The following is a 27,393-nucleotide window of genomic DNA, read 5'->3' as shown; positions in this document are numbered from 1 at the left end:
GATACTTACTATATAATATCTGCAAAGCCAGCAAACAGGGGTTTTGACTGATATTCAATACCATGTTTGGCACACAAAGACTTAATCAAAGGGGTCACCTTCCAAAAATTATGTCGAGGCATTGTAGGGAAAAGGCTGCAGAGAGAAAAGAAGAAACCTGTACTAGGATGTTTTTTCCCTTGCTGGATGCACTGCTCCTCTGGAGCAATTGCCTATCTACCATAATAGGTCAATTTGCTAGTGTTGCCTGTGAGAATATTTTTTCCATTTTCCTATCTCTATACTCACTGATGCTCAATTTGAAAATTCAGATGCCCTGTTACCCAGTCATTGAAGAATGATTGGTTCACATTACATGTTGCCAGGAGCTGGTGGGGGAAAAAAGAAAGGGAGAGAGAGAAAAGAGTGAGTGTAGATCCATATATATTTCATTGTCTGTTAAATTCATTTCAGGCATATTTATCGGATTTTTTGAAGGGGAGGAAGAGCAAATCGTACTAATTCAAATATCCTTTTAAAATGTTGATTTTCTTTCCAATTCCTTTCCAGTGCTACAGTCATGGACAGTATTGCATTTTTATTTAAAGTGCGTTTACATTACTGTTCTACAATTGTATTTAACATTTTTGTCTAACCTAAGCCTCAAAATAAAATGTCAAAAACAAAAATATAAATTTTGTTGTAGCAGTTAGTGTTGGGCCAGAATTGGGAAGATCCAGGTTCAAATCCCTACTTTGCCAGGGAATCCAAAAAGTCAACATTCACTTCTGAAGTGATTCATGAGTTTGAATCTGTAAAGCAGTTTCATATGAGCTCCATTTCTAAAATTTCTTCCTCTTTATTTATTTATTATTATTATTAATTATATTTATATCCTGCCCTCCCCACAGGTGGGCTCAGGGAGGGTTACAACAGAAGATAAAATATACAAGATAAAATCACAATAAATTAACACAGCTTTCTAATAAAACACCTGCTCACTGTATAAAAACCATATAATATCTGATGGAGGTGGAGGTGCGGCTTAAACATGCATGGTTGCTCATATATAGGGGGTAGATGGTCAACACCCCCTACATAGAGGAGACCAGGAGAGAGGCTCATTTAGTGGAAACTCTGGTGGCCTCAACCATACGCCTGGCGGAACATCTCCGTCTTATACGCCCGCCTGAAGGAGACAAGATCTTGGCGGGCCCGGGTGTCCTCAGACAGAGAGTTCCACCAGGTTGGGGCCAGGACCGAAAAGGCCCTGGCCCTCATTGAGGCCAATTGAGCCTCCCTGGGGCCAGGGACCACCAGTAGGTGCTTACTGGCTGATCTCAGCACCCTCCGGGGAGTATATGGGAAGAGACGGTCCCTCAGCTATGCTGGTCCCCGTCCGTTTAGGGCTTTATAGGTTAACACCAAAACCTTGAACCTGATCCGGAACTCCATGGGAAGCCAGTGTAGCTGCTGCAGAACTGGAGTTACATGTGTCCTGAAAGGCACACCCATCAAGACACGGGCAGCAGCCTTCTGGACCCATTGTAATTTCCAGGTCAGACTTAAGGGAAGCCCTGCGTAGAACAAGTTACAGTAATCCAATCTGGAGATGACCATTGCATGAATCACTGTTTCGAGGTCACAGGTTGAGAGATAGGGAGCAAGCTGCTTGGCCTGCCAAAGATGGAAAAAAGCAGACCGGGCAACTGCTGCAACCTGGTCCTCTATTGATAAAGAGGAGTCCAGCATCACGCCAAGACTTCTGACCGGCGAAACGGGCACAAGAGGTGTGCCATTGAAGGCTGGAAGCTGGATCCCCCCCTCCAATGTCCCATGACCTAAGTACAGGACCTCCGTCTTTGTGAGATTTAACTTCAGTCTGCTCTGCTTCACCCAACCAGACACGACATCCAAAGCTCTAATCAGGGCTTCTGGAGCCAAGCCAGGCTGTCCATCCAATAACAGATACAACTGAGTGTCATCAGTGTATTGGTGGCAACCCAATCCGAAACTCCATGCCAGCTGGGCAAGGGGGCACATATACAGATTGAACAACAATGGGGAGAGAATCACCCCCATTGTTATTGAATGATGTTGCTTTGTTCTGGGAGAGGCAGATCTCTCTTCCTAACATGGTTGCCAGGTTCCCCTTTCTCCAAACCAGGGGGGAGCAGAAAGATTTGGGGGCATAGGGAACTCACCTGTGCATGCATGCCAAGTGTGCCCCTGCAGAACTTGGGGCTGATGTCATGCCAGGGGCTAATTTTTAAAAATTATTGATTTTATGATTTTTTAACTTTTAAAGCCCAGTGTAGAGTGAGTTGCAGTAGTCTAGCCTGGAGGTGACCGTTCCATGGATTACTGTAGCCAGGTCCCGGGGTGAAAGATAGGGTGCCAGTTGCCTGACCTGTCGAAGATGAAAAAAGGCTGACCTGGCAATGGTCGCAACCTGGGCCTCCATTGAAAGTGTGGCATCCAAGGCCACACCCAGGCTCCTCACCATCGGCGAAGGTTTCAATTGTACCCCGCTGAGGGCTGGGAGCCGGGTCCCCAGCTCAATCACCCCACGACCCAGACACAGAACCTCCATCTTCAGGGAATTCAATTTCAGGTAATTCTAATGTAACCATACCGTCACAACCTCAAGACCCTTGGCCAAGGAATCCAGAGCGAGATCAGACTGGCCATCCATCAGCTGATAGAGCTGAGCGTCATCCGCATACTGGTGACAACCCAGCCCAAAGCTACTGGCTAACCAGGCGAGGGGGCACATATAGATGTTAAATAGCATCGGGGAAAGAATCACCTCCTGAGGGATGCCGCATACCAAAGAATGGCGAGCAGACATCTATTCCCCGAGTGCCACCCTCTGTCCCCGATTGTGAAGGAAGGAGTTCAGCCATTGCAGGGCTGTTCCACGAATTCCCACATCAGCATGGGGATTCGTGGAATGGGGATACTGTGAACATATCCCCATTAGAACCAGCATTTCCATACCTGTTGTTGCCAGGCTAATTTGGCAAAGTTTATACAGCCCTCCTTCTTTCAGATTGCTCTGATGAAACCCCTGTCGAAATGGCTAAACCCTGTGCTTTGGCTTGCTTAACACAAAACCAAATGTTCAAAACCTTTGATTAATTAACTAGTTCTGAACATCTGCTTTCTTTTACCAAAATTAGTGCCAATAAGCTACACATTTTACTGTCTATATATAAATTTGTGTGTGTGTAAAACTGTGATCTTTGATCATAATAAACGGAAACAAACTGAAATATACCTATTACTGAGCTTAGCACTTTGTTTTCAGGAACATAGCCACAGCGTTAAAGGAGGCATTATTGCCGTCTCCAGCACAACACATATGCTGTTTCTCCCCTCCAGGCTGGCTTCCATGGGCATGTATATTATTCAATTTCAATTGAATATGTATATTATTCAATTTCAGTTTTGATTTTTCAAAACTTAGTGAATGGCAGCTGATTCAGACTCCACTGAAAATTTTGCTTTTTGTGTGATATAAAATTATTACCTGAAGTGTCAGGACTATGCTAGCTCTTTCTCATGCAATATAACAAGGCAATACCTGGTACAGAAGAAAGACTACACAATGAAAAATCACCCAGGTATTTAGAAAAATATTCAGTTGTTATTATTTAACAAAAGGACGATCACGACGTGAAAAATTCATACAGTGTGGAAACAGTGCATTCATATACTCTAATTATATCTAAGAATGTCCTTATCTCACAGTCCAAACCATGCAGGGAACTCCATGCTCCGCTCCGATCCTCTTAGGAACAAGGCAAGTACTCCGTGGGTAGAAGAGATGGTAAGTATGAATCACTTATGATCCTTAATATATTTGATGTCTTTTCTTCTCTTTTCTTTCCATACAGGTGTCTTCCCAGATGTTATTTGTAGCGTCCAACCAAAAAGCAGCCCTAACTGCAACCGGCTAAGCGGCAGATTTCGTCCTCATGACTTCCTCAGGGGCTGGTGGACCACCTGTACTCATAAATGTATGTCTCACCACCCAAAGAGCGACATGCGTGTCGCTCTTTGGGTGGTGAGACATACATTTATGAGTACAGGTGGTCCACCAGCCCCTGAGGAAGTCATGAGGACGAAATCTGCCGCTTAGCCGGTTGCAGTTAGGGCTGCTTTTTCGTTGGACGCTACAAATAACATCTGGGAAGACACCTGTATGGAAAGAAAAGAGAAGAAAAGACATCAAATATATTAAGGATCATAAGTGATTCATACTTACCATCTCTTCTACCCACGGAGTACTTGCCTTGTTCCTAAGAGGATCGGAGCAGGGCATGGAGTTCCCTGCATGGTTTGGACTGTGAGATAAGGACATTCTTAGATATAATTAGAGTATATGAATGCACTGTTTCCACACTGTATGAATTTTTCACGTCGTGATCGTCCTTTTGTTAAATAATAACAACTGAATATTTTTCTAAATACACGGGTGATTTTTCATTGTGTAGTCTTTCTTAGCTCTTTCTCATGAGCAATTTGTAATCCAGTGTCACAGTAACCAAATCTTCATGAATATGTAAACCAGCTTACATAAATACATATCCAGTTCCAATTTCCTCTTTCAATCTCTTGTTCCCACTATGCTTCCCTCTTTGTGTCTTTCTAGCCTCTCGGCTCATTGATGAACTTCATCATACATGGTCAAATATTTTCCCTAGGCCACTGGCACAGAAGCACATATAGCTCCTGGTGAGAATGTGGGAAGGATCTCTTACCTGTGTAGAGAACCAGTCCATGTTTCCATCATAATCAATGTGCATGGGAATATGGTTCAGTTGTGATATCCATGTAAACAAGATACTCTCCAGAATGCTGTGAGACAGACAGAGAAGTTAGGGCCTAAAACCAGTCTTGGTTTTCCAGGCAACATATGCCAAGTTTACTATGCATTCTTAACTTGGAAATAAGCTCCCCAATGAACTCACTGGAACTTCCTTTTAAAAAGAGACAGGGTGCAAGAACATAAGCAGATCCTGCTGGGTCAGACCAGTGGTTCATCTAGTCTAGCCTACTGTTTAACACAGCAACCAATCAGTTGCCCTGGAGGGATAAATAAATAGGCCATAGAGGCCAAGGGATTATCCCTCACCTTGAGTGAAATAGTTGCTTTTAAAAAAATAGTTGCTTATTTTATTGGCAAAGCTGAGCCAGTCACTAAAATAAATGTCCAATTTCTGATCTAGACATGAACTCTCTTCCTTCCATTGTTCCTCCCTCCCATCCTCACTTTGAAGTGGTAACTATAGCTGGTGGTGGGTGGGTGGTCAGTCAATAGGTCAGAAGAAAGTTTCTCTCCCACTCAACTTCTCCCTTTTCTACTACTTTGGATACTGTTATGGCCGTGTCTGCGGTGTACCAAGAGCTTCCTTGAAAATGTATTACCTAGGGTGCAAAACCTTAAATTCAATGTACCAAGGAAGGAGTGGGGGCGGGGGGGACACTGGGAAGGAGCCATCTTCAGTTGCTGTTTGCATCATGAGGGGACAACATAAGAGCATGAGCAGGAGACTGAATGAAAGGGGGAGGAGGCAGAGCAAAATAGGAGGGAGGGAAGTTCTTTCCTGGTTCTGATAGTCAGAGAAGAGTTTGGAATGGTAAGGTAAGCATTATGAGCTACCTAAGCTCACATTCTGAGCACAGGAAATACTTGATTTGTTGATAACTAATTTTCAGTAAATATAAATATGGTTGTGAAAGATATAAACATATCAAGGTCATCTACTTAGGAATCTGCATGTTGGTACGTCTGGTTTAAAAATATACCTGAAAAATACCTATTTGATATTATTTGGATATATCTGGAAATATCTGTCTTCTTTAGGTATAATCGGATAAACCTGTTTCTACACTCCCCAATTATCTGAATATATTAGGTATATCCAGGAAATACAAATTAAAGGTTGCAGCACCTTATCCCATCCCCCTTGCAGATTTCACAAGTGACAGGAAGATGGGGAAAGGAGGCAGTGTTACTGTATGCGTGTCTGTGTCAGTGTTGCTTGCCTGCCGTATGCCATTGCCAGGTTTGGCTGGCTGCCTTGGCACTATTGGCTTGCCAGTTTGGGTGCTGGGATTCTCTGGTTTTATGTTGGTTCTGTTAGGCATGCATTGGCCCTGGGCCCGGCCCAGCATGACACTGATTCTGTTGGGCTTGTAAAAGTGACACTGGTTCACTTGGGTTTGTAACAATGTCCCTTGCTTCAGATTGGTTCTGTTGGGATTCTCTGGTTTCACACTGGTACGGTTGGGCTTTGTTATTTCTGCTTGCATTGGGAGGCTTGGCCAGTGTGGTTGCTCATGTCTGTTTGGGTAAAGATTTTTTTAGGCTTCTGGCTTTGACCTGGAGAAAGCACTGACTAATCTCCCCCCCCCCATGAAATAATGGCTGGGGGCACCATTTCAGGGGTCCACAGAACTGAACCCTTTGATCCAATAGACTTGAAATGTGGAGAGAATTTAGTGGACAGGCAGGACTAGGTTCTTGGCAATTTTGGTATAGTTCGCTTGAAAAACAGCCCTTCGGGCCCCCATAGGGAACAATGGAGTGTAATATATTCAGAATTTCAAATAAAGCCCAAATCTGAATATTGTACTGGTATATTCGGATCCAGATACTGGAAATACTGAATAAATATGGTACCAGAGTTAAGATACCAGAATCTGAAAAAGACATTTTTTTTTTAGTGCACATCCCTACTTCCATTCTAAACCAGTAGCTGTCAAGCTGAAAAAAGCCAGCTTGGCGTAGTGGTTAAGAGAACGGGACTCTAATCTGGAGAACCAGGTTTGATTCCCTACTCCTCCACTTAAAGCCAGCTGGGTGACCTTGGGCCAGTCACAGCTCTTCAGAGCTCTCTCAGCCTCATCCACTTCACAGGGTGTTCTGTTGTGGGGATAATAATAACATACTTTGTAAACCACTCTGAGTGGGTGTTAAGTTGTCCTGAAGGGCAGTATATAAATTGAATGTTGTTGTTATTATTATTATTGTTTTCATTTTCAAATAGTTGCATAGGCTCCAGTCTGCTTAGGTTCCATATAAACATGAAAATAAGTTAGAAATGTAATAAATAATAATAATAATAAAAGAAACAAAATGAATATAGGAAATAGCAGCTGAATCAAGGTGAGTTCGCACATGTATATTACTTGATTATGCTACACATTTGCAGCCAAATGTGTATAGATATGCCATTAAAAAACTCAGTGTTTGGGTGATATCAGATGATATGAAAATCCCATCTGCAATGGCTTAGTCAAATATCCAACCCATCCTCTGTTGCTTTGGTTATTTGGAAAAAAGAAACATTTCTTAAGAGTAATCTTTGGTGCAGTGGGAAAGCTTAATGTTGGAATCCAGAGAAAGAGAAAAAACAAGAAGTGATGAATAGAAATGTGATGAACAGTACATGAGCAGAAGAAGTTCTCCCAAAACACCTTTCACTCCCAGTAAGGGCACAAAGCAAATAAAAAATCGGATGAAGTACGTAGCACACCATGCCAACTCCTGTGAAAAAGGAAAAAAAGGACTGAGTCAGGACAATAGTCATATAGTGCCACTATGGTTCCTCAGGCAGACACACATCTTGACCACGTGGAACACCATTCCCACATCTGCTGTTGTAGCATAGTGGTTAAGTGGTTAGGCTGTGAATCAGCACTCTGTTTGTTCAAATTCTTCTGCTGTCATGAGTTCACAATACATGGCTTTGGGTAAGCCACTCCTTTCAGCCCCAGCTTCCCAGCTGTATTGTAGGGATAATAATACCACTGACTTTGTTCACCATTCTGAGTGAGCACTAATCTGTCTAGAAGAGTGGTATATAAGCACACGTTGTTGTTGTTGTTATCTCTTATTGTGCTTGGACATATACTATTATCTGTTGAGACATCCAACCTCAAAGACTTTTTAGAATCTACATGCCTTTTATATGAGCATGTTGGATGGGTCAGAAGGATTCCTCAAAACTACCACTGCATTGATGCGATGTCCACTGGCCCCACAGGTAACATTTTCATCAGACTCATTGTTGGCACAGATACATACCTTGTGCCTACTTATTTGGGGAGGGGGGATTCCCTCCCCCAGCAATTTCCAGTTTAATGTTAGGCATCAAACTTGACACATGACATGTTCCCTTAACTATGCAGATGCTCAGTTCATACAGCTCGAGTCCAATTTTGTTTTCTGAGAGAATTGATGGAAGCAATCAAACCAATTTCTGCCTGGTTTTCCTCTGAATAGTTCAGAGATTCAGTTCCCTAGTGATCCTATGAGGCACTGTGTACAAAAATTTCATGAAGGTCATCATAAACTTGTCAGTGATACTTGCTTAAAAAGAAAGACTTATTTATTACATGCGAATTCTTTGGTCGACAGATTAAAGCCACACCCCAAAATAGGGTCATGTGACCATCTCTCAGGGCTTTTCCCTGAGATCTTTTCAAAGTGCAAAAATGCATCTTAATACTTGGGAAGGATTATATGTCATCTTAGAACACTTACCCTCCATAGTTTGCGTTGGAATATGAAATAAACTGAATAAATCTGAAATACTGGAACTACAGCAAGGGGCATCGCTACAGAAGGAAATAAAATGGGCAGAATTATTAATCATTCTTTTTTAATCACCTGAAAGTTGCCCAAAAAACAAAATACAAATGGCAACTTTCTCATACTTAAAATTACACCAAAACTGAAATAAAATTGGATTTTTTCTGTTAACTGCTTACTTCCTTAAAGTGATTTAAAAAACCCTTTATCCTAGAATACTAGTATTACCTCTTCACAGTGCCAGCATAATTTCACAATGTGTGAAATGGCACTGCTGGAGCAATTGCTAAGGGCCTATTGTATGTTCTTACCATAATACACTGGAAGCCCTCCATTTTAATCTTGCACAACCCTATGTGGTAAGCTTTAACTACTATACCACATTGACTGTTAGGGCTAGACCTTTATTGCCTAATGCCTGTTTTTGCTCCCTCTAATGCTTCCACTACTTTGGGTTTCGCCACCTTTCTAATGTGATGTGATTGACACACAGTTGCACAAATGCAAATCTCCCTGTTTCCATGTGCTTGTGGTATGCCTTGACTAACTTCATACTTATGAGATGGCCAGTGTAGTGTACTGATTAGAATGCTGTACTAGGATCTGAGCCACTCAGGTTTGAGTCACCACTTTGCCGTGAAACCTTGCTGGGTGACCTTGAGCAATTCATACATCCTTAGCCAACAACTTACAGGGCTGTTGTGAGGATAAAATGGAGAAGAATGGTGTAAGCTGCTTTTGGGCCCCCAGTGGAGAAAAAGTGAGGGTATAAATCAAGTAAATAAATAATGTTCAATTATATGCTGTCTAAGAGTAACTTAAGCTTTGTTTGATTTACCAGCTGAAGTTGGGCACAAGCAGAATGAAAGCAACTTCATCCAAACTGAGATTTCCAAACACCCCTGACATGTTGCAGAGTGTTCTGGTACATAATTGCTCCATAGTTTGAATTAGGAGCCAGCCATGGAAGAAGTAATGTGAGAACCAAGACTTGTTGTTTCATGCATGATGGCCCCCATTCAGTCTGACTATGTGGATGAGCTAGTCTTGTGCAAACCACTGCATACTCTCATAAGCTGCAATAGTAGGAAATGCTTTGTTCTTTCTCACAGTGGCTGAAGCAACAATCTGAAATCCATCTCATCCTATGGATGTTTAATTGCAACTAATAAGTTCCACTAAATTCAAAGTAGTTTCCTCTCAAGTGCTTGAGTGACATATTACAGTGTGGTGGTAGACTAAGGTAGTATTCATGACTGTACCATGTGCTATGTGCAGGGAGCTTATAGTCAGGGGAAAGTCCAGTATATGATCCCATACGCAATCTAGCAAAAGTCCAGTAGCACCTATAAGACTAACAAAATTTGTAGTAGGATATGAGCTTTTGTGAGTTGCAACTCATTTCTTCATAGTATCTGAATACTATCGTATGACTATTGTCAGTCTTATAGATGCTACTGGACTCTTGCTCTTTTCTACTTCTACAGACAGACAAATATGGTTACCCATCTTGATCTATATGCAATCTAGAGTGCTACCACTTTATTCCACTTAATAGTTCTGAGGTCAGATCTACTAATTGTACCACTGAGGATGGGAAAAATGGAGGAGGCCTCAACTCATACTACAGTTATTTCATATTTATTAACCACTGATTATGTACCAGACTCAAACACTGTGTTTCCCTTCTCCCCCCATCCCCAATGTACACATTAAGTAAGAAGAATAAGACAAATGCTAAGGATGATGACAAGAACCAGCAAGCTGGCATCAGTCAGAAGGTGTTGGTCAAAAGAGTGTGCGAGAAAAGTGGAAATGCTCACTGATGAAGAAGTACTTGTGCTGATGATTGTAAGGCATGTACTTTTTCTTCTGCCTGCCCAGCTGTAAAAAAAAAGTGTTAAAGGTCATGAAGAGGTAACAACTAATCCATGGTTAGTTTAACTGACCTGGATTCGGTACAGTGCCAGTGGATGGTGCTGACAAGAACAGATTTTTCCATCTTTTGCATTCCTTCAGCAACTGCCTATGAGGCGTCCAATGCATTAGATATCCCATATTCTGAGAACGAGGCTCCTCAGAGTGCACTGGGTGCACAGTGTCCACGGTGCCAGGAGGGAGAGAGTAGGGCTGCCAACTGTGGATTCAGAAATTCCTGGAGATTTTGGGAGTGGAGCCTCGGGAGGGTGGAGTATAATGCCATATAATCTTCTATCAACTTCTACCAGCAAATAAAGACTTTTTTGTTTCATTTGGCACTCCCTCAATAACTGTTATTTACCCTCCCTTCTTGGTTTTGGTGTTGTGTGTTTATATGTTTTTATCGAATTTATCTTATTCATTTAATTAAAACATTTGCAATGCCACCTATCTACACAAAATAGGGTCCCCAAGGCCACAAACATTAAAACACTAACAATTTTAAAAGATTTTAAAGCAATTTAAATTTAAAACACTTAAGATAGTAAAAAAGCTCAATAAACACAACACAAACTATTATTTTATACATTTTAAAATTCTGATTTAATGTTCAAATGTTTTTATGTTTTCACGTTCGCCACCTTGGGGACCATATTTTGTGTAGTAAGGCACCATACAAATGTTCTGAATAACAGAATACACTCTTCAAAGCAGCCATTTTCTCCAGAGGAATTGATCTCTGTGGTCTAGAAATAAGTTGTAATTGTGAGAGATCTTCAGGCCCTACCTGGAGGCTGACAATGCTAAGGGATACCTATGGGTAATCTCTTCTTTCCAGGCTTGCCAGATCCTCTGCCACAGTGGGGGATTTCCTGCCCCCAGCCTCTACCTCCCCCACACACTGCTGCTCACCTGGTGGGGGGAGTCATCTGTAAATGCCAGGGGCAGGCCTGAGGCACATGTGTGAAGTGTGCATATATCAACCTGGCCAACAAGAAAATAACATCATTTCCAGTGCCATGGGGAAGCAAAGGATCGTGCCAACACCAATTCTTTAGAAATCAGCTCCAACCACTAAGTTTGGGGCCAATTTTAAAGAGAATCAGCTCTTGCCACAACCCATCGCTTCTGTATCACGCTGGAAATGATGTTATTTTCCAGAGAGGTGGAAGCACATTGAATAAGTACCTGCTGCCACACACACACACACCCATCCCCTGGGTGCCCTGGCAACCCGGCTTCTTTCTTGAGTTCTGTTGCAGCAATAACACCAGGTAAGTTGATGTTAAGCGCAGGGGGAAGGGTGCTAAACATTTTTTTCTATGGTTCATAAACACCACATGAACCAGAGAAGAATTAGGGAGCAGTGAGGATCAGGCCTGGACAAAGTGATGTATTTGCCAATAAACTGAAAGTTTCATAGGCTATCCTGAGCCCATTTCCAAAACAAGCAAGGGGGACGTTGTGTGCGCGCATGTGTTTGCACGTGCATGCCTGTCATAGATCACTAATCTGCTAGTGGCTGGAAGTTCAATTTAGCTAGCATAGCAAATAGCCATCGATAAACATATCTTAAAGTAATTTATCCAATCCTCTTTTAAAGTCACTTAAACTAGTGGTCATCACCACATCTTTAGTAGGGAGTCCTATATGTTAATTATGCACTGTGAAAAATTCATTAGTCTTTTCTGTCCTGAATATACTACCAGTTTATTTAATTGAGAGGCCCCAAGTACTAGAATTTTGGCAGAGGGAAAAAAAATCCCCCCTCATTTGTAATGTAATAATCAACCAACTTTTGAACATTACATAAAAATAGAAAGATATGAAAATAAATACAAATTAAACCATGGGGTTGAATCCCAGGGAGGATCTCTGTAGATGGAAGGGAGCTATAGTTGCCAATTCCCCATTTCTATAGCAGACCTCTAACTCCCCCTGCATACTGTTTCTGGGCGTCCCCCAGAAGCAGCATCTCAAAGGGCAATTTAGGGCTGCAGAGGAATTGAGGAGATGAGGAATTCCTGATTGACAGATGGAAATCTTTTCTTTTCACAGAAATTACTGGTGAATTCATAGCACTTACAACAGCTATTCCAAATTTTCCTCGGATCTCTTTCTGTTGCAGTACAATGATCCATATTCCAGAAAAGAAATCAATACAATGGATTTTTCAATCCAAAATATGTGAGATTATTCATTATCATAATTAGCCAAATCTTTATCACCTACATATTTGAGTTGTGATTCGTATAAGATTTTCCTAACATTTTGCCAAAAGAACTTTAGCAGTAAGCAGTATATTTTCCAGTCAACACTTTCTATATTGCATTAGTTTTTATCTCTACACATTATTATGTACAACTTAGGGTTGCTAGGCCTGGCAACCAGCAAAAGACCAGGGTAGGGGGAACAGGGAAACAAAACAACCATCAGTGTGATGTTAATTTCAGGAAATTCTGTAAGTAACACCAATCTTTTCTTGGAATCACTGAAAGTTTTTTTACCACAGAGTTTCCAGCAATTCCTAGAGAAGTGTGATGACACTTTCAGGATTTGCCAGGAAGTGATATCATGCCATTGGCCCAATGGTCATTTTTTATTTTTTCCCTATCACTACTCTGAACGGGAGATCCCCTGACACCACTTAAAATTCTACTAAATGTACAGGCATACATTTACAGTTTATAGACCACATTCTCTGCCACTAAAGTAGCTCCTGAAGCAGTATAATAATGATAAAATGAATATTTATAGTACTACTACTAATAAAAGTAAACAGAAACCTAAAGCCATCATAAAGCCAGCTAAAAACAGCCTAAATGACACAAAACTGAATAAAAAGAAGTAGAATCTCAAGCAGCAAAAGCCAGGATCATAGTACTGAAGTCTTTTGAACAAGGCACATCAAATACCAGAAATTCAATAGTGAGATCACCCAATGTGCCTGCATTAGGAAGGCATTTCAGGGTGTCACTAAAGAATGTGTAGGCCTTGAGCCCAGGCATTTCTTAAACTCTTTCAGGACAGGGAAGTACATGTGGGAGAAGGAAGGCACTCCTTAAGGTACATAGGCCGCAGGCACAGAAACTAATAGGAGGCCAATGCTGCTGAGCCTGAAACAAGTCCTTGTCAAGCCACAACATTTCACATTAGCTGAAGCTCCCAGGCATCATCAAAGGCAGCCCCGTGTAGTATGTGTTACATTTAGGGCTGCCAACCTCCAGGTGAAGCCTGTAGACCTCCCAAAATTACAACTGATCTTTGGACTACAGAGATCAGTTCCCATGGAGAAAATGGCTGCTTTGGAGGGTGAACTCTATGGCGTCATGTCTCCACTGAGTTCCTTCCCCTTCCCAAACGTTGCTCTCCCAGGGCTCCACCTCCAAATTTCCAAAAGTTTCTAATCTGCAGTTGGCAACCCTAGTTAATACTTCATTCAAGAGAGTACAGAAGTGTGAATTACCAAGGCCTGAGAGATGTAAGTCACAGCCAGCTTACTAGCCTAAACTCCTCAAAAGCCCCCTAGCTACCGCTACCACACCTGGGAATTTGGTTCTCTACTATATCAATTCTACTAAAACTTTTTAGAAGAATAAGCAGAGTCACTCCTTGTATTAACCAGGAACACTAAGGCAGTTTCTTACTCTGGTATGGATTAAAAAAAACCTCATCCAAACATTCCCAGAAATGCCATTACTTCTTACCTCTTCAGAAAGAGGTTTTCCTAAAGAAAATATTGTGGGATGCACTTCAATATCTGGGTCCTTCAGGAAACAGTTGGGTTTGGCATGGTGCTGAGAATGGTGAAAAGACCACCACTTGGCTGAAAGCCCCTGTAGAGAAAGATGGAAAGAGAGAAATATGGCCACAGTTGTCATCTTAGTAGTAAAAATTTACAGTTGCTGAGAAATAAATCTGCTCATTCAGGGGAGAAAAGTGAACAATAAAATATTAACAGTGCAATCCTAAGCAGAGTTACTTCAGTCTAAATCCATTGATTTCACTGGACTTAGACTGGAGTAACTCTGCTTAGGATTGCATGGTAAAACAGTAAATCAGAAGAAAAACAATAGTAGCCACATAAACAGTTAAAAAGGTCAATACAGGAGGCATAGTCAGAGTTTAAAAAATGATATGGATATATGCCACTTCAACAAAATATCTGGGCAAAAGAAACATTTTCCAGCATGGAAAAATGAACATGCAGGCATCAGATGAATAGCAGAGTACAGCAAGTGCCGCAGTAAGGCCATCTTAAAAAATAGCACCCCACTCATGGAATGCTGGTGGCTCTTTCATGCGATTTCTGATGTCACCGTTTCCAAAACAGAGGTGGGCAGTTATGATTCCATTTTTGTGGCGAAAATGGAATCATAACTGCCTGCCCCCGTTTTTGAAACGGTTGACGTCAGAAATTGCGCAAAAGAGCCGCCAGCGTTCCATGAGTAGGGCGCTATTTTTAAGACATGGGGAAATGACCTAAGATGGGGAGGGGTTGTTACTCAGTGGAAGAGCCTCTGCTTTGCATGCAGAAGGTTCCAGGTTCAATCCCCAGCATCTCCAGTTAAAAGGACCAGGCAGCAAGTGATGTAAAAGAACTCCACCTGAGAACCTGGAGACCCACTGCTAGTCTGAGCAGACAGTACAGACCTTGATGGTATGATTTAGTATAAGGCATCTTCCTGTGTTTTCCAGGCTGTCTCTCTACTAGCCTCATCCCCTTAATTTAGAAGGTGGAAGTGCACAGATCAGGGCCTCCCTGGACAATCTTAATGGCTCTTATATGAGAGGAGGCTGGCCTTTGATTACCCTGGTCTCAGGGTCTTGAAGAAATGTACAGGTCATAACCAGCATGAAGAAAAACAAGAAGGAGCCAGTGTAGTTCTTTGAATATTAAAGTAATGCTGTCACATTTTATACCAATGGAAGATTTCAAGCCATCTTCAAAGGCAGCCTCAAGTAAAGCATATTGCATTAATTCAACCTGGATGCTATTAAAGAGTGGATAGTTGTGGCCAAATCACATTTCTTAACCAAGGGTGGCAACGATCAAACTTGCTGAAGTTGGCTAAAAGTGCTCTGTGCCACAGAGGAGGCTTTACTTGTGAACATGGATATAACAGCAACTTAAGCTGTGAACCTGTTCTTTAAATGGCAGTGGTATTCTTTTGAATCCTTTCAAGCATATTTCTTTTTTGGCCAGTCTTAACAACTAGATTATCAATAAATTTACCTTTAGATGGCACATCACAAACTCATGAAGAATGTGGTTCCATTTTGTATTGCTGAAGACTGAAAGGTGCCCCAAGTCATGCTGTAGCCAACCTCCTTGGGACTAAAAAGGAGAACGGTAATTCAGAAAACTTGATGTTAGCTGCATCTAAGTAAAGACTGGACTGTACATATTCCTTGTAAATCCTAGGGCTATGTAGTGGTTAAGAGCGTGGGACTCTAATCTGGAGAGCGGAGTTTGATTCCCCACTCCTCCACTTGAAGCCAGCTGGGTGACCTTGGGCTAGTCACAGCTCTCTGGAGCTCTCTCAGCCCCACCCACCTCACAGGGTGTTTTGTTGTGGGGATAATGATGGCATACTTTGTAAACCGCTCTGAGCGGGCATTAAGTTGTCCTGAAGGGCAGTATATAAATCGAATGTGATGACGATGATGATGTAACTTATGACTTGTCAATATATCCAACCATAGCACAAGCATAAGCACAAGCAGAACTGCCATGGATACGCTGTTATTCAGTCTAGGGGTTCCCCCCCCCCTTCAACCACCACAGGCAATTATTTTGGAATGGTGATGGTTATCCTCCACTGCTTTTCCTTAGGATTTAGCAATCAAAAATATGACTACTAAACACAGAGTTATTAAAGCAAGAAGTCATTTATAGATCTATCCTTTAAGAATTTGTCTAATTGACTTTCTGTGGGTATATGAAATTATATGGGACTGCACTTCCATCCCATTGCACTTTACTTCCATCCCATTTCCTGCAGTTTAAGATGGGACTGATTGAGCTTTAAGATAACAAGAGATCTAAACACCCTTCACTTTTACATTTCTGAAGAGCAGCTACTAGGAAGACACGTGTACTTTGTCTCTTAATCTAATATTCTTACTGGAAAATTGATCACTTTATCTACAGTGGATGCTTGTCTGTTTCCAGGCACTTCTTACTACCACTTCCCGTATTGTCCAGCCTGCCCAGCGTTTCTCAAGCCCTGCTCTCTGTGCGCCTATCTACAGAGATGACACAGGTGGCAACCAGAGAAGGGGCTTTTTCAGTGGTGACACTTTGTCCTTGGCATGCTCTCTCCCTTGAGGATCACCTGGTGTCTACCTTATATTCCTTCAGAAACCAGGCCAAAATATCTCATTACCTAGGCATTTAACTACAACATTCCATCCTTTTAAAGCTGTTTTATGGTCTACATCAAGCCTGAAGACTGTTTTAATCAGTATTATTTTATAGTTCTTTTTGTTCAATATGCTTTTAAATCCTGGTGTTTTTAATTGTCATGTTTTTATTAACTTAATTTTTAATTTTATTGGCTTGACTTGTTTTTATTGTCTATCTTGTTTTGTTTTATTGTTTCCTTATGATCTGCCTCAAATAGATCTCAAGAGGCAGCATACAAATTGTCTAAATAAAACAAATGTAAAGCTGGAGTAGTGGTACATGTGGTTTTCCATTTGACCCTCCAGCAACCTATATTTCCTCAGCTGACTTAAGAGACTTCCAGTGCTACTCTTAGCAGAGCTGACCTCAATGGGCTTAGAAGGTATAACTCTGCTTAAGACTGAACCACTATTCCTCCTAAAGGCAGTGGACCCTATGGTCTAAATTCTTATGTTCCTCCTTTCTACTAGCTTGGATTAAAGGTATTTTACAACTTTAAGCCTATGTAATAAAGATATGTATCTGCCCCTAAATAAATGTGCATAGGCTACTTGAGAAAATTACCTGAGCAATCAGCAGCAGAGCTGTAGCAATAATGAACGTAGTCACAGATGTCCCGAAGTACCACAAGACAAACCACCCCGCAGCATCCAGAAGTAAGATGTGGAGAAGAAGCACAAAGAAGTAGAGTGGGTTTGGTTTCAGGAGTCCCATTTTCTCAACAATGGATCGTAGCTCTCGGAAGTCTTCTACTAATAATTTCTGTGGAGAGATCCAATTTTGCAGCTTCTTTTGTTTTTCAATATGCAATATAGCTGTCTTAGGAATCAGAAAAGTTACAGTAGACATATACTTTCAGTACTCAATAGCTGGGGTTAAGCTTTTTACTAAAATAAGTATTGTAGTATCTTCCCTCTCAGATGGAACTGCAGAAGCTGATATAGACCATCGTGACATTAAGAAGAAGCCTATGAATGATATTTTTTACATTCTTACTTTGGGAATCCTTTGGTTCAGCATTAGCAGAGTTACTGGAAATTATACTAAGTTTTTATTCCAATTGTGAATGTTAAGACATGCTTACATTTTTGCTGGGTTCAAAGCTGGGCTGATCTGGTGCCAATTCCCCAATCATGAGTTGTTTCATGTACTTCTTTACTGGAGTTTTATCCACATGAAATGCCATGAAAGGATCCTAAAACAGAACAAAACCAAAAGAGAAAATGAATAAAAGGATCTTTCTGTATCATCTAATCATGCCTGGGCAGACATGCGGAAACTTTGGTAATACTAACAGCCCTCCTCCCTACCTTTCCCAGCTAGTTAAAGGAGGGAATGAATATTCACCTTCTGCCTCCCCTGGATGCACAGGAGATAACCTGTGTTCTCCCCCCACCCCTGCTGTTTTAAAGGTAAGCTTACAGACACCTGTCAAACACAAGGAGGGTTTGTCCAAAGCAAACTTTATATAATGCTTGAGAAGCCCTGTGACATAGGAAAAGTTAGAGAGAAGGGAAATGGAAGGCAAATCGGTGAGCCTGGGTTTTTTTGTTGACAAATAGTTCTGAAATGAATTTTTTGAAAAAGAAACTCAGTGGTAATTCCTAATTCACTGGATTTTTTTCTAAGACAACATTTCCAATTTTGAATGTGAAATTTTACTCACAAATTCAAAATTCAAGAACTTTAGACTTGTTGACATCTCTTTGCGGTTTATATTTTGTAGGGAGTCAAATGTGAGAAGTCAGGAAAGTTCCTACTCTCCTGGCTTTCATCAAACTGAGCAAAACCATATTATTCGGGGGCGGGGCGTTTCTTACATATATTACAGGGCTGTGCTGTAAGGAAATGGTTTAGAGAGATGTGTTGGTAAAAGGATAGGTGTACTACTGTGAATTGTCTGTTGCTATGAGTACGCTCCTAATGGATAGTTCCATGTTGTTTAATATGTCATACCAATCTGCTTATCTTTGTTTCAGCATCTTTTTCAGCTCTGTATGGGATTTCTGTTTGTTTTCAAATTTATGCTATCCTTATTATATTGTTTATTGAATGTCTCAGTTGTTTCATATTGACTTATACTGTGCCTTGAATATCAGTGAGAAAGGATGAATATAAATAAACATTACCAAACCTAGCATAGCCTCTAACAAATACTATCATGTACTACTACTACTACTACTACTACTACTACTACTACTACTACTACTACTATGAATATTTATTGGAAAACCATTAAAGTAAACTAGATCTTCACAGTTGTTCTAAAAAGATGTTATAAAAAGGTAAGTGCCTAAAGATTACAAGACAAGCAAAAGCAAAAAGGTTTATTGGGATATGCAGGGATAATGACACAAAAAACTTGAGAGTTAGGGTCAGGAACGGGTCAAAAAATTTGGCTGCCCCAACAGAGCAGCACTACCAGTGCTCACTTGGACACAGCCAGTGTCAGCATGAGTCTATCTAGCAACAGGCATAAACTACTTCATCACTTCTTCCCACCCACTACTGCTGACTGCAAGCAAGCTGAACCACGGTGCCCACAGGGCTTACATTGAGCTACACCCCTTGCCATCTCTCACGTTGCTGCTGGGCTAGGTTCAAATTGAACCTCAGTGACATTTTTGAGCCTGTCCACTCCCCATTGTGGTGTCATAATGTATAATGAGGAAATTTTGGGAATAGCTTCATGTGTAAGCAATTATATAATTTTCAGTTCTCTTATATGCATTATTAATGTAAGGTACACCACAGTAACATTACCCTTCTTTGTCAAGACTATACTTCCTAGCTTTCCTAGATGGCAAAACTGGAAAAAATGAAGTAATACTTGAGCAATACCTTTATATGTGAGGCCAGCAGAGGAGAGGGGACTTTGTTCATTATTTACTTTACTTTCCATGATATAAAAACTCAATTTTATTTCATAGTTGTTTAACAGCTGACTCAGAGTTTGCTTCTGAAACAGAAAGGTGATGATGAAGATCAGTTTCAGGGAAGATCAGTTTCAGCAGCACCTCCTGATGGGAAATCTCACTGCCGGATTTCATTGTTGATAAACAACAACGGTGGGTTTTTTATTTGAATATTTGTACTTGGTAATATGATACTTTAAAATGCATTTTATTTTAAATAGCAGTGATCTATAATTATAAATAAAAAACTTCACTTGAAAACAAATGTCAGAAGAAATGAATAATTTCTCTATCCCACCTCAACTTGTTGAGCTTCTTTTCTAGACCAGTTGAAGCGGTCTTGACATTTATATAAGAAATCATACAACACCTGCAAGGATGATCATTAATTCTAACCTATAATTATATAGATGCTCAATTTGCCTTTAGGCATAACCCTGAGCAAGAGGTGTTACAAACAGCACTGTCTTGAGAATTATAGTTAAATGTATAAAAGCACTTATTCTCCTTTTCCCTTCAAAAAAGGTGGTAATGTATAGACAGGCTGCATCAGCAGTAATGTCTGCATTCCTAATACTGGTGTTTCTGCATGAGGCCACAAGAAAGACTTTAGTCCTCCTTCTCTCCCATAAGTTTGTTCAGATGTAGAAAATGCAAGCAAATAATTTGCTTGCTTTTGCATGAAAGATGTGGGTACTTATTTCAGAGCTGGAAAAGATATTATTTGCTTCCATGTATGGGTCCTATGTGTGCATACATGTGTTCTCTCTTGCATGTGCTCTTTCTCTCACACACAAACACAAGATTCACAGATTCAGCAAAGTGACAATGAAGGTGGAAATTCAAACAAGAAATGTATTCATTTACTTCAAGGTCAACTTTTCAGCCAATGTAGGCTCCAACCAATGGTCAGTCAATCAACAGAAAAACAAAATAGTGACAAAAACAATAAAACCTGTGACACAATAAAATAGTGACAAAAACAATAAAACCTGTGACACTGAGAGATCTGTGTCTTTTGGTGCTACACCTCTGAAGATGCTAGTCACAGCTGCTGGCGAAACGTCAGGTACTACAATGCCAAGACCATGGCTATACAGCCCGGAAAATCCACAACCATCAATAAAATAGTAGCTTTTAAAAAAAGGAAAAATATAATAAAGCCAGTAACTAGTTAAACAAAAGCCATCAAGCAGCTTCAGCAAAAGCCAATTAAGTCTTTCCAAAAGCATGTTTCAGCCCAAATAGTGGCAGGGGCAGTTTTGCACTCACTTCCCTCAGAAAATGGGATCTGTCCTGGGGGCTGGGGAAGGAAGGCAGCTCTGGGCAGTTCAGCCAATGAGAGGGCTGAAAACAGAAGACTTCTGCAAGCTGTCCCACCATTGTTTGGTGTGTTTTTTTGCTGCAAAGCTCCCCACTCTTTCCTCCCAGTGGCAATGACCCTGAACTGGTGCCCGGAGGCAGTTTTGCAGTGGATGCAGACTAATAAACTGCAGCTTAATCCTGACAAGATGGAAGCACTACTGGTGCTAAGTGGAAGGTCTGACCCAGAATTTAAGGTGTTACCTGTTCTGGCTGGGGCTGCACTCCCCTTGAAGGAACAGTTCTACAGTTTGGGGGTGTTCTTGGACCCACACCTACTGCTGGATAAGCAGGTAGCAGCTGTGGCCAACGGTGTCTTTTACCAGCTTCGTCTAGTTAGCAAACTGTGGCCTTTCCTAGGCAAGAAAGATCTTGCCACTATGGTACATTCTCTGGTTACCTCTAGATTAGATTACTGCAATGCACTATATGTATAACTGCCCTTGAAAAATGTTTGGAAACTTCAATTGGTACAGAATGCTGCAAAGATGTTGACTAGAGTGGGTTGTAAAGAACATATCAGTCCAGCCTTGGTCCATCTACTCTGGCTCCCAATTTGTCTCCAGGCACCATTCAAGGTGCTGAGCTTAAAAGCCCTAAATGGTTTGGAACCAACAGGGCATTTTTTTCAGGGGGTACCTGAGTACCAGCATTGTTTTATGGGGTACTGGCACCTCTTGGGCTTTTGAGACCTGGGCCGAGAGGGGAGAATATCATGAGTACCAGCACCTCTTTTAAAAAAAAAAGAGAGAGAAAAAGCACTGGGAATCAACATATCTGAAAGACCACCTTACTCCATTATGGACCTACCTGACTACTGTGGTCATCTTTAAAGGCCCTGCTTTGGGTGTCCCTGCTTTCTGAGATTATATGGGTAACAGCCTGGGAGAGGGCCTTCTTGGTTGTGGCACCAAAACTCTGGAACTCTTTCCGAAGGGAGATTTGTCTGTCTTCTTCTATTGCCATCTTCTGCCAGTGGGTGAAGAGTTTTTTATTTAGTTTGGCATACCGTAAGTGATCTCTCTTTCATGCCCAATGTTTGAATTGTCATTTTTATGTCTTTGTTCTGTTTTTAAAGTTCTGGTTTTAACTGTTTTAATGATGTGTTTTGGTTAATTTTAATAGTTTTATAATGTGATTTTAGTATGTATATTTTAATTTGTTAGTTGCTTAGGGGGACTTCAAGGGCAGAAAGGTGTGATATACATTTGGTTAAATTAAAAAAAATGATGTGGAACTAGTTGGTCACTTTGAAGTTAAGTAGGAATTTTGGGGGTTCCTATCGGATTAGTCATAGTAACGGACTTTTTTTGCCTGCTTCTAAGATGCCAGTCCATCCCCTAGATCTCTCAGGAAGATTTGGAGGGTAGGACAGAGGTCCAAGTCATGCTGGAAATAGGGTGTCAACTTCCACTTGGGAAATATCTGGAGATTTGAGGGTGGAGCTTGCGAACAGTGGGATTTAAGAAGGGGAGGGACCTCATCAGAGTATTAAAATCTCATAGAATTTACCCTCCAAAGCAGCCGTAAGATTGGCAAGCACCTGTGAATGGAGAAGTGATTCAAACCAGCCATTGATGTCTGCATGGTCAGAGACAGCTTTTGAGGGATTGGTGCTGCACATCATTACCAGCAAAGAACGTTTTTATATTCTGCATTTTTAAAGTAGATACTGTGGTAGTGTGAGGAAATCGCTAAGAGAGGAGGTCGAAATCTTGCCCTGCAGCAACCAGAGGTGGGCATGGACCAGGAAAACCCCACGGACCACTGGCCCATGGTCTGTTGATTTTCACGGACCACGAACTTTTCACAGACCAGCCCCATTCATGGACCGGTTTGTCGGTCTGTGGTCCATCACTTCCAGCAGCCCTGGCTCTGTCCTTTTACACCCAGAGAACCCAAACTTGCAGAGAATCTTCAGCAGCCTCTTCTCCAGCCACCCTCCAAGTTTGGTCAAGATTGCATTTCAGACGTCCGAGTTACAGACCCCCAAAGTGGCTGCCCCCAGAAAACTTCTAGTAGATACTGGAGTCGCAAATGCCAATTGACTGGCATTAGCTAGCAGCACCAAAAAGTTGCAATGACGGAAAATCAAACAGAAAAGGGTGGGGAAAGAGCCCCCTCACTCACCACACAGACACCTTCCCAGCCATTGTCTAGGGAATTCATTCTTGTTCCATAGAGCAGAATGGGAGCTCTCTGGTTGGCAGGCAGAGCTGCCTATCAGGGTTTTTAGGGCTAAGATTGACTGCAGAATGTCCACCCCTCCCTTGCAGAATGAGAGCTCTCTGGTTGTCAGGCAAAGATGCCTATCAAGATTTGAGGGCTAAGATTGGCTACAGAACGTCCACCCCTCCGTTGCCTAGGGAATTCATTCTTGCTCCTTGCTCCATAGAGCAGAATGGGAGCTCTCTGCTCAGTATTAAGTTTTTAAGGTCTGCAAAAGGTCTGCGGACATCCTCTCCATTGCCTAGGGAATTGATAGATCGGCACCAGGATGTCTGGACTCACAGACCAACGGACTGGCCCAAATGGACCAAAATTCATGAAAAAGGCGAGTCCCATGAACTGTATGTTCGTGAAGCATGAACCCAGCTGCACTGTGCAAAATTTGGGTCTAGCAGCAACCCATTCAGTTTAGGGAATGTGCAAGTCCAGGTTCAATTTTTATTTACCACCATTTAGAGCAACAATTTACAGTAATGAATTCAAAGATAAAATGCTTATAATGAAGCCTAACTTTGGGAAATGCATGAGATTACTGAGTTGTGGGAAGAAGTGCAAGATGCCACTGAAATTATATGAAGAACTATGGCAGGTTTTAGTCCACCTGTATGTTAATACTTTCCGGACAAAAAGAACCTATACTTTTCATGGATCTCTGACTCTGATTGTTACACTGCTTTCTTTCACAACCTCATCTATGTCTGCTTATTGAGGACCCACTACCTTAATCTGACAAAGTGGGCTGTAATCTACAAAACCTTATACTAGAATTAAAAAATTGTTGAGGTGCCACAAGACATCCATCTATTCAGGAGCTACACTTCTATCTTTGGAAAGTCACAGCATCCCAGACAGTTAATTCTGAACATTCCAGGTATTGCTGCCATTTTGTCTTTCAGGCTACAACAAATCAACCTGCTAAAAACAACCACTGTAAAATAAGATAATGATAAAATATTCAAATAAAATGCAAAACAGCACCCCATCAGTAACATTTTAAGTGTTTTAATACTCCTTCTGACTTTGGAGACTATATACAGTACACACATGCATGCATAAATTTGTATTGCAGCCACAAGGCATACTTAAGTGCCGATGGCACATGGGTGACATGAGGAAGGCACCACAATAGTGCAAAACCAGGATGGTTAGAAATACTGCTGAAGCAAATGGGAAGGGGCTCCTGTCACAATTTTTTTTCTGCTCATGAAAAGTGCCTTCTTTTTTAATGATTTTTCTGCTTGGAGGTGCAGAAATGGGGAAGTCTTTGTCTAGTGGAAGCACAGGCACATTCCCTTCTAAGACATTTTCTGGCAGCACTAACTCCCCATACGCCCCACCCAGGTTCCAGGCAGAAGTCTCTTGAACCCGTCAGCAGCTGCTTTGGCATAAGTGCCTTCTTAAGAACTGTGCCAAACACTATTCCAAAGCCAATCAGGTCTGGTTGTGCAATGACATCATTGTTCCTAGAAAGGAGACAGACAGCTTCAAAAATACATTACTGAAACAGCAGCTAATTTGAGTAGCAAAAATCAGTGAGCTCATATGAAATAGGTAAATCAAGCAAGACAATTTTTAAAATAATTTTTAAAGCTACAATGGAAAAAATGGAAGCTTTCTGGGCTGGAAAGGCTATCTGGATTCTAACAAAAATAAACGTTATGCCTAAATTATATTTTTATTTAATTGCACTCTATTACCGATTTTTTGCAATTGAATTGGCAAAAGCTGACGGACAGTGTGGTGTAGTTTTAGACTAGGGCCTGGAAGACCTCTGTTCACATCCCCACATGTCAAAAACTTCACTTGGTGGTTGTGGTTCTATCATTGTCTTTTAGCCTGACCTACCTCATAGGATTGTTGTGGGAATGAAAAGGTGATAGCAGAGAACATGTATCTGCCCTGAGTTTTGCTTGGAATGGAAACAAAACTAGAATTGGTTTCTCAACTTTGCAAAAAAGAAAGAACGAAGCAACACTGTGGTTTAACAGTTCCAAAGGTGAGATTAGTTAATGAGGTTGCTCCATTTACATGGATTACAGCAGGATTTCCATAAAATAAGAATAATTCATGGTTAGAATTAAAACAGGGTGGAATATTTGTTCCAATGAAAGATATTTTGTAGTTGATGAGGAAAATTGCAAAATATATTAATGTTTGTAAAAACATGAGATTAATTGCAACTTGTATATCCCCACAGGAGTCTGCACTACATCAAGTGAACAGATAATACTTTGGGGTCCTTTATAAAATAGATCCAACTATGAGATTACCCAGAAAATGCTGAGATACATTCTTTCAATATCTTCAGTTTAGAGGGTTTATAACACAGTACTTTGGATGATAGAGAGGTTATTGTTGGAGGGATAATCATAGGGTTTGTTTCCCAAATTTGCAGCACTAAATTAGATGTAGCCTACAATGCAGCTGTGCAATAAAAAGGGGAAATAGATGCATGATCCCAAACCAGCAATGTCAATGAATATATATATATACTTTTTTGCACAAGCTCAGTCCGTTGACCGGGATGGTAGGGGCAAGAAGAGCCTGAATGCATTTGAGTCATCTTATTGTTTGTTAGTTGTTGATCACAAATACATTTTTTTACATTAAACCCTCTTGCCCCCAAACACCAATAGATATATTCCATCTAGCATTACTTTTGTAAATACTTACCAGAAACAGGCAGTGATACTCTTCTGGAATTTTTCCATCATAAAAAAAAGTTGGAGAGTACAGAGCGGATCCACTGTTCTCCATCCCATGATGAGAATCCACTCTGAACGTGAGTGCACCTAGGAACCATAATGTGTCCTATACATTTGCATACCCAGGTCCTATTCCAACTGGTGTATACAAATGGAAAGAGATACTAAAATACCCTAATCTTTGAAGATTTCAATCCGAAATGTGTTTCAATCCCAAATGGTGTTTCAAATCCTGTCTTGCTAAGCAAAGTCCAGCTACTGGGTAGTCATTCTTAAAATTTTCCCACAATTGCTTCAAGTCTGGCTTTTATTACATTCCTACAATTTTCTGCAACTTTAAATACCATAGATAAATATCAAGCAGTCATTATTTATAACACCTAATGAAGTCATGATGCACTGTTTTGTCACCTAAAGAAAATATGATCTCCTCATAAAGTTGCAGCAAATTATTGTGTGTGTGCGTGCGTGCGTGCGCGCGCGCGCGCATGTGAAAGTTTGGTTTAATAAAACATTTAAAAGAATTTGCTCAACTTTATGAGGAAATCATATTTTCTTTAGGTAGAATCACCTACATGTAGTCACATGGAAAACCAGCGGACTCCTCAATTAAGGTAAGAAACAAGGTTAAGTAAACCTGAGAACAGGAGGGGGAAAGTACCCAAACCAAAAATGTAGCAGGTATCTACCTTGGGACCAATCTGCCCTCCAAGACACCTCAGTCCTGCAACACTTCAAAAAGTATGAAGAGAACAATCATGAGGCAGACCAAGGGAGTGTACCCTTTCCCTTCTCACCGTGGCATCCTGCCCTGCATAGCTGCAGATGACCCGGGAACCCCCCGGGTGCCTCTTATGGAAACGGGTGATGTCGTAGACCTTCCTGTCAATCACCAGCCATCGTTCCCGCGCTGACTCTCCTTGGCCATTGCGAAGGTTGATCTCCTCCCAGGTGAACAGGCGCGAGGAGGGCAAAGCCACCCCGGGATCAAGTTGTCCCTTCTCTTGCTGCGGAGCCATCTTCTCCACCTAGACGAGACCTGACCTGCAGCGGAGCCGTCGCTGCCCTTTTCAGCGCCACGTGGAGGGCGGGGAAACTGCCAAGCGTCCAGAAGCGCTCCGCTCTTCCGGCTCTCGATTGGCTAAGCAACCTTCCAAAGTTCCCATTGGCTCCTTCGCTCCGATTCTATGAATCCGACACCGCTTGTTTTGCCTCTAAAAGGAGGTGGGGGTGGAAATCGGTCGTCGCTTCGCCCAATTGCTCTTTTCT

The 27,393-nt window shown here is 41.4% G+C and overlaps 1 protein-coding gene across 1 annotated transcript; it reads right to left on the bottom strand.

Moving 5' to 3' along the window:
• Window positions 1-8: 8 nt before the first annotated feature.
• On the bottom strand, window positions 9-27,146 carry LOC129324937 (acyl-CoA (8-3)-desaturase-like). The gene is made up of 11 exons (XM_054972396.1): window positions 26,922-27,146; window positions 17,998-18,108; window positions 17,478-17,675; window positions 15,741-15,842; window positions 14,212-14,340; window positions 10,408-10,468; window positions 8,537-8,610; window positions 7,440-7,537; window positions 4,746-4,842; window positions 289-368; window positions 9-135 (listed from the first exon to the last, which is right to left on the bottom strand). Exons 1-11 carry the CDS (start codon window positions 27,141-27,143, stop codon window positions 9-11), a joined length of 1,299 nt encoding a protein of 432 aa, XP_054828371.1. The 5' UTR covers window positions 27,144-27,146.
• Window positions 27,147-27,393: the final 247 nt, after the last annotated feature.

This window comes from Eublepharis macularius, chromosome 2 (genome assembly GCF_028583425.1).
Source record: "Eublepharis macularius isolate TG4126 chromosome 2, MPM_Emac_v1.0, whole genome shotgun sequence".
NCBI classification, from domain to species: domain Eukaryota; kingdom Metazoa; phylum Chordata; class Lepidosauria; order Squamata; family Eublepharidae; genus Eublepharis; species Eublepharis macularius.
The sequence above is the reverse complement of the archived record's forward strand: the minus strand, read 5'-3'. Positions and strand labels throughout refer to the sequence as shown.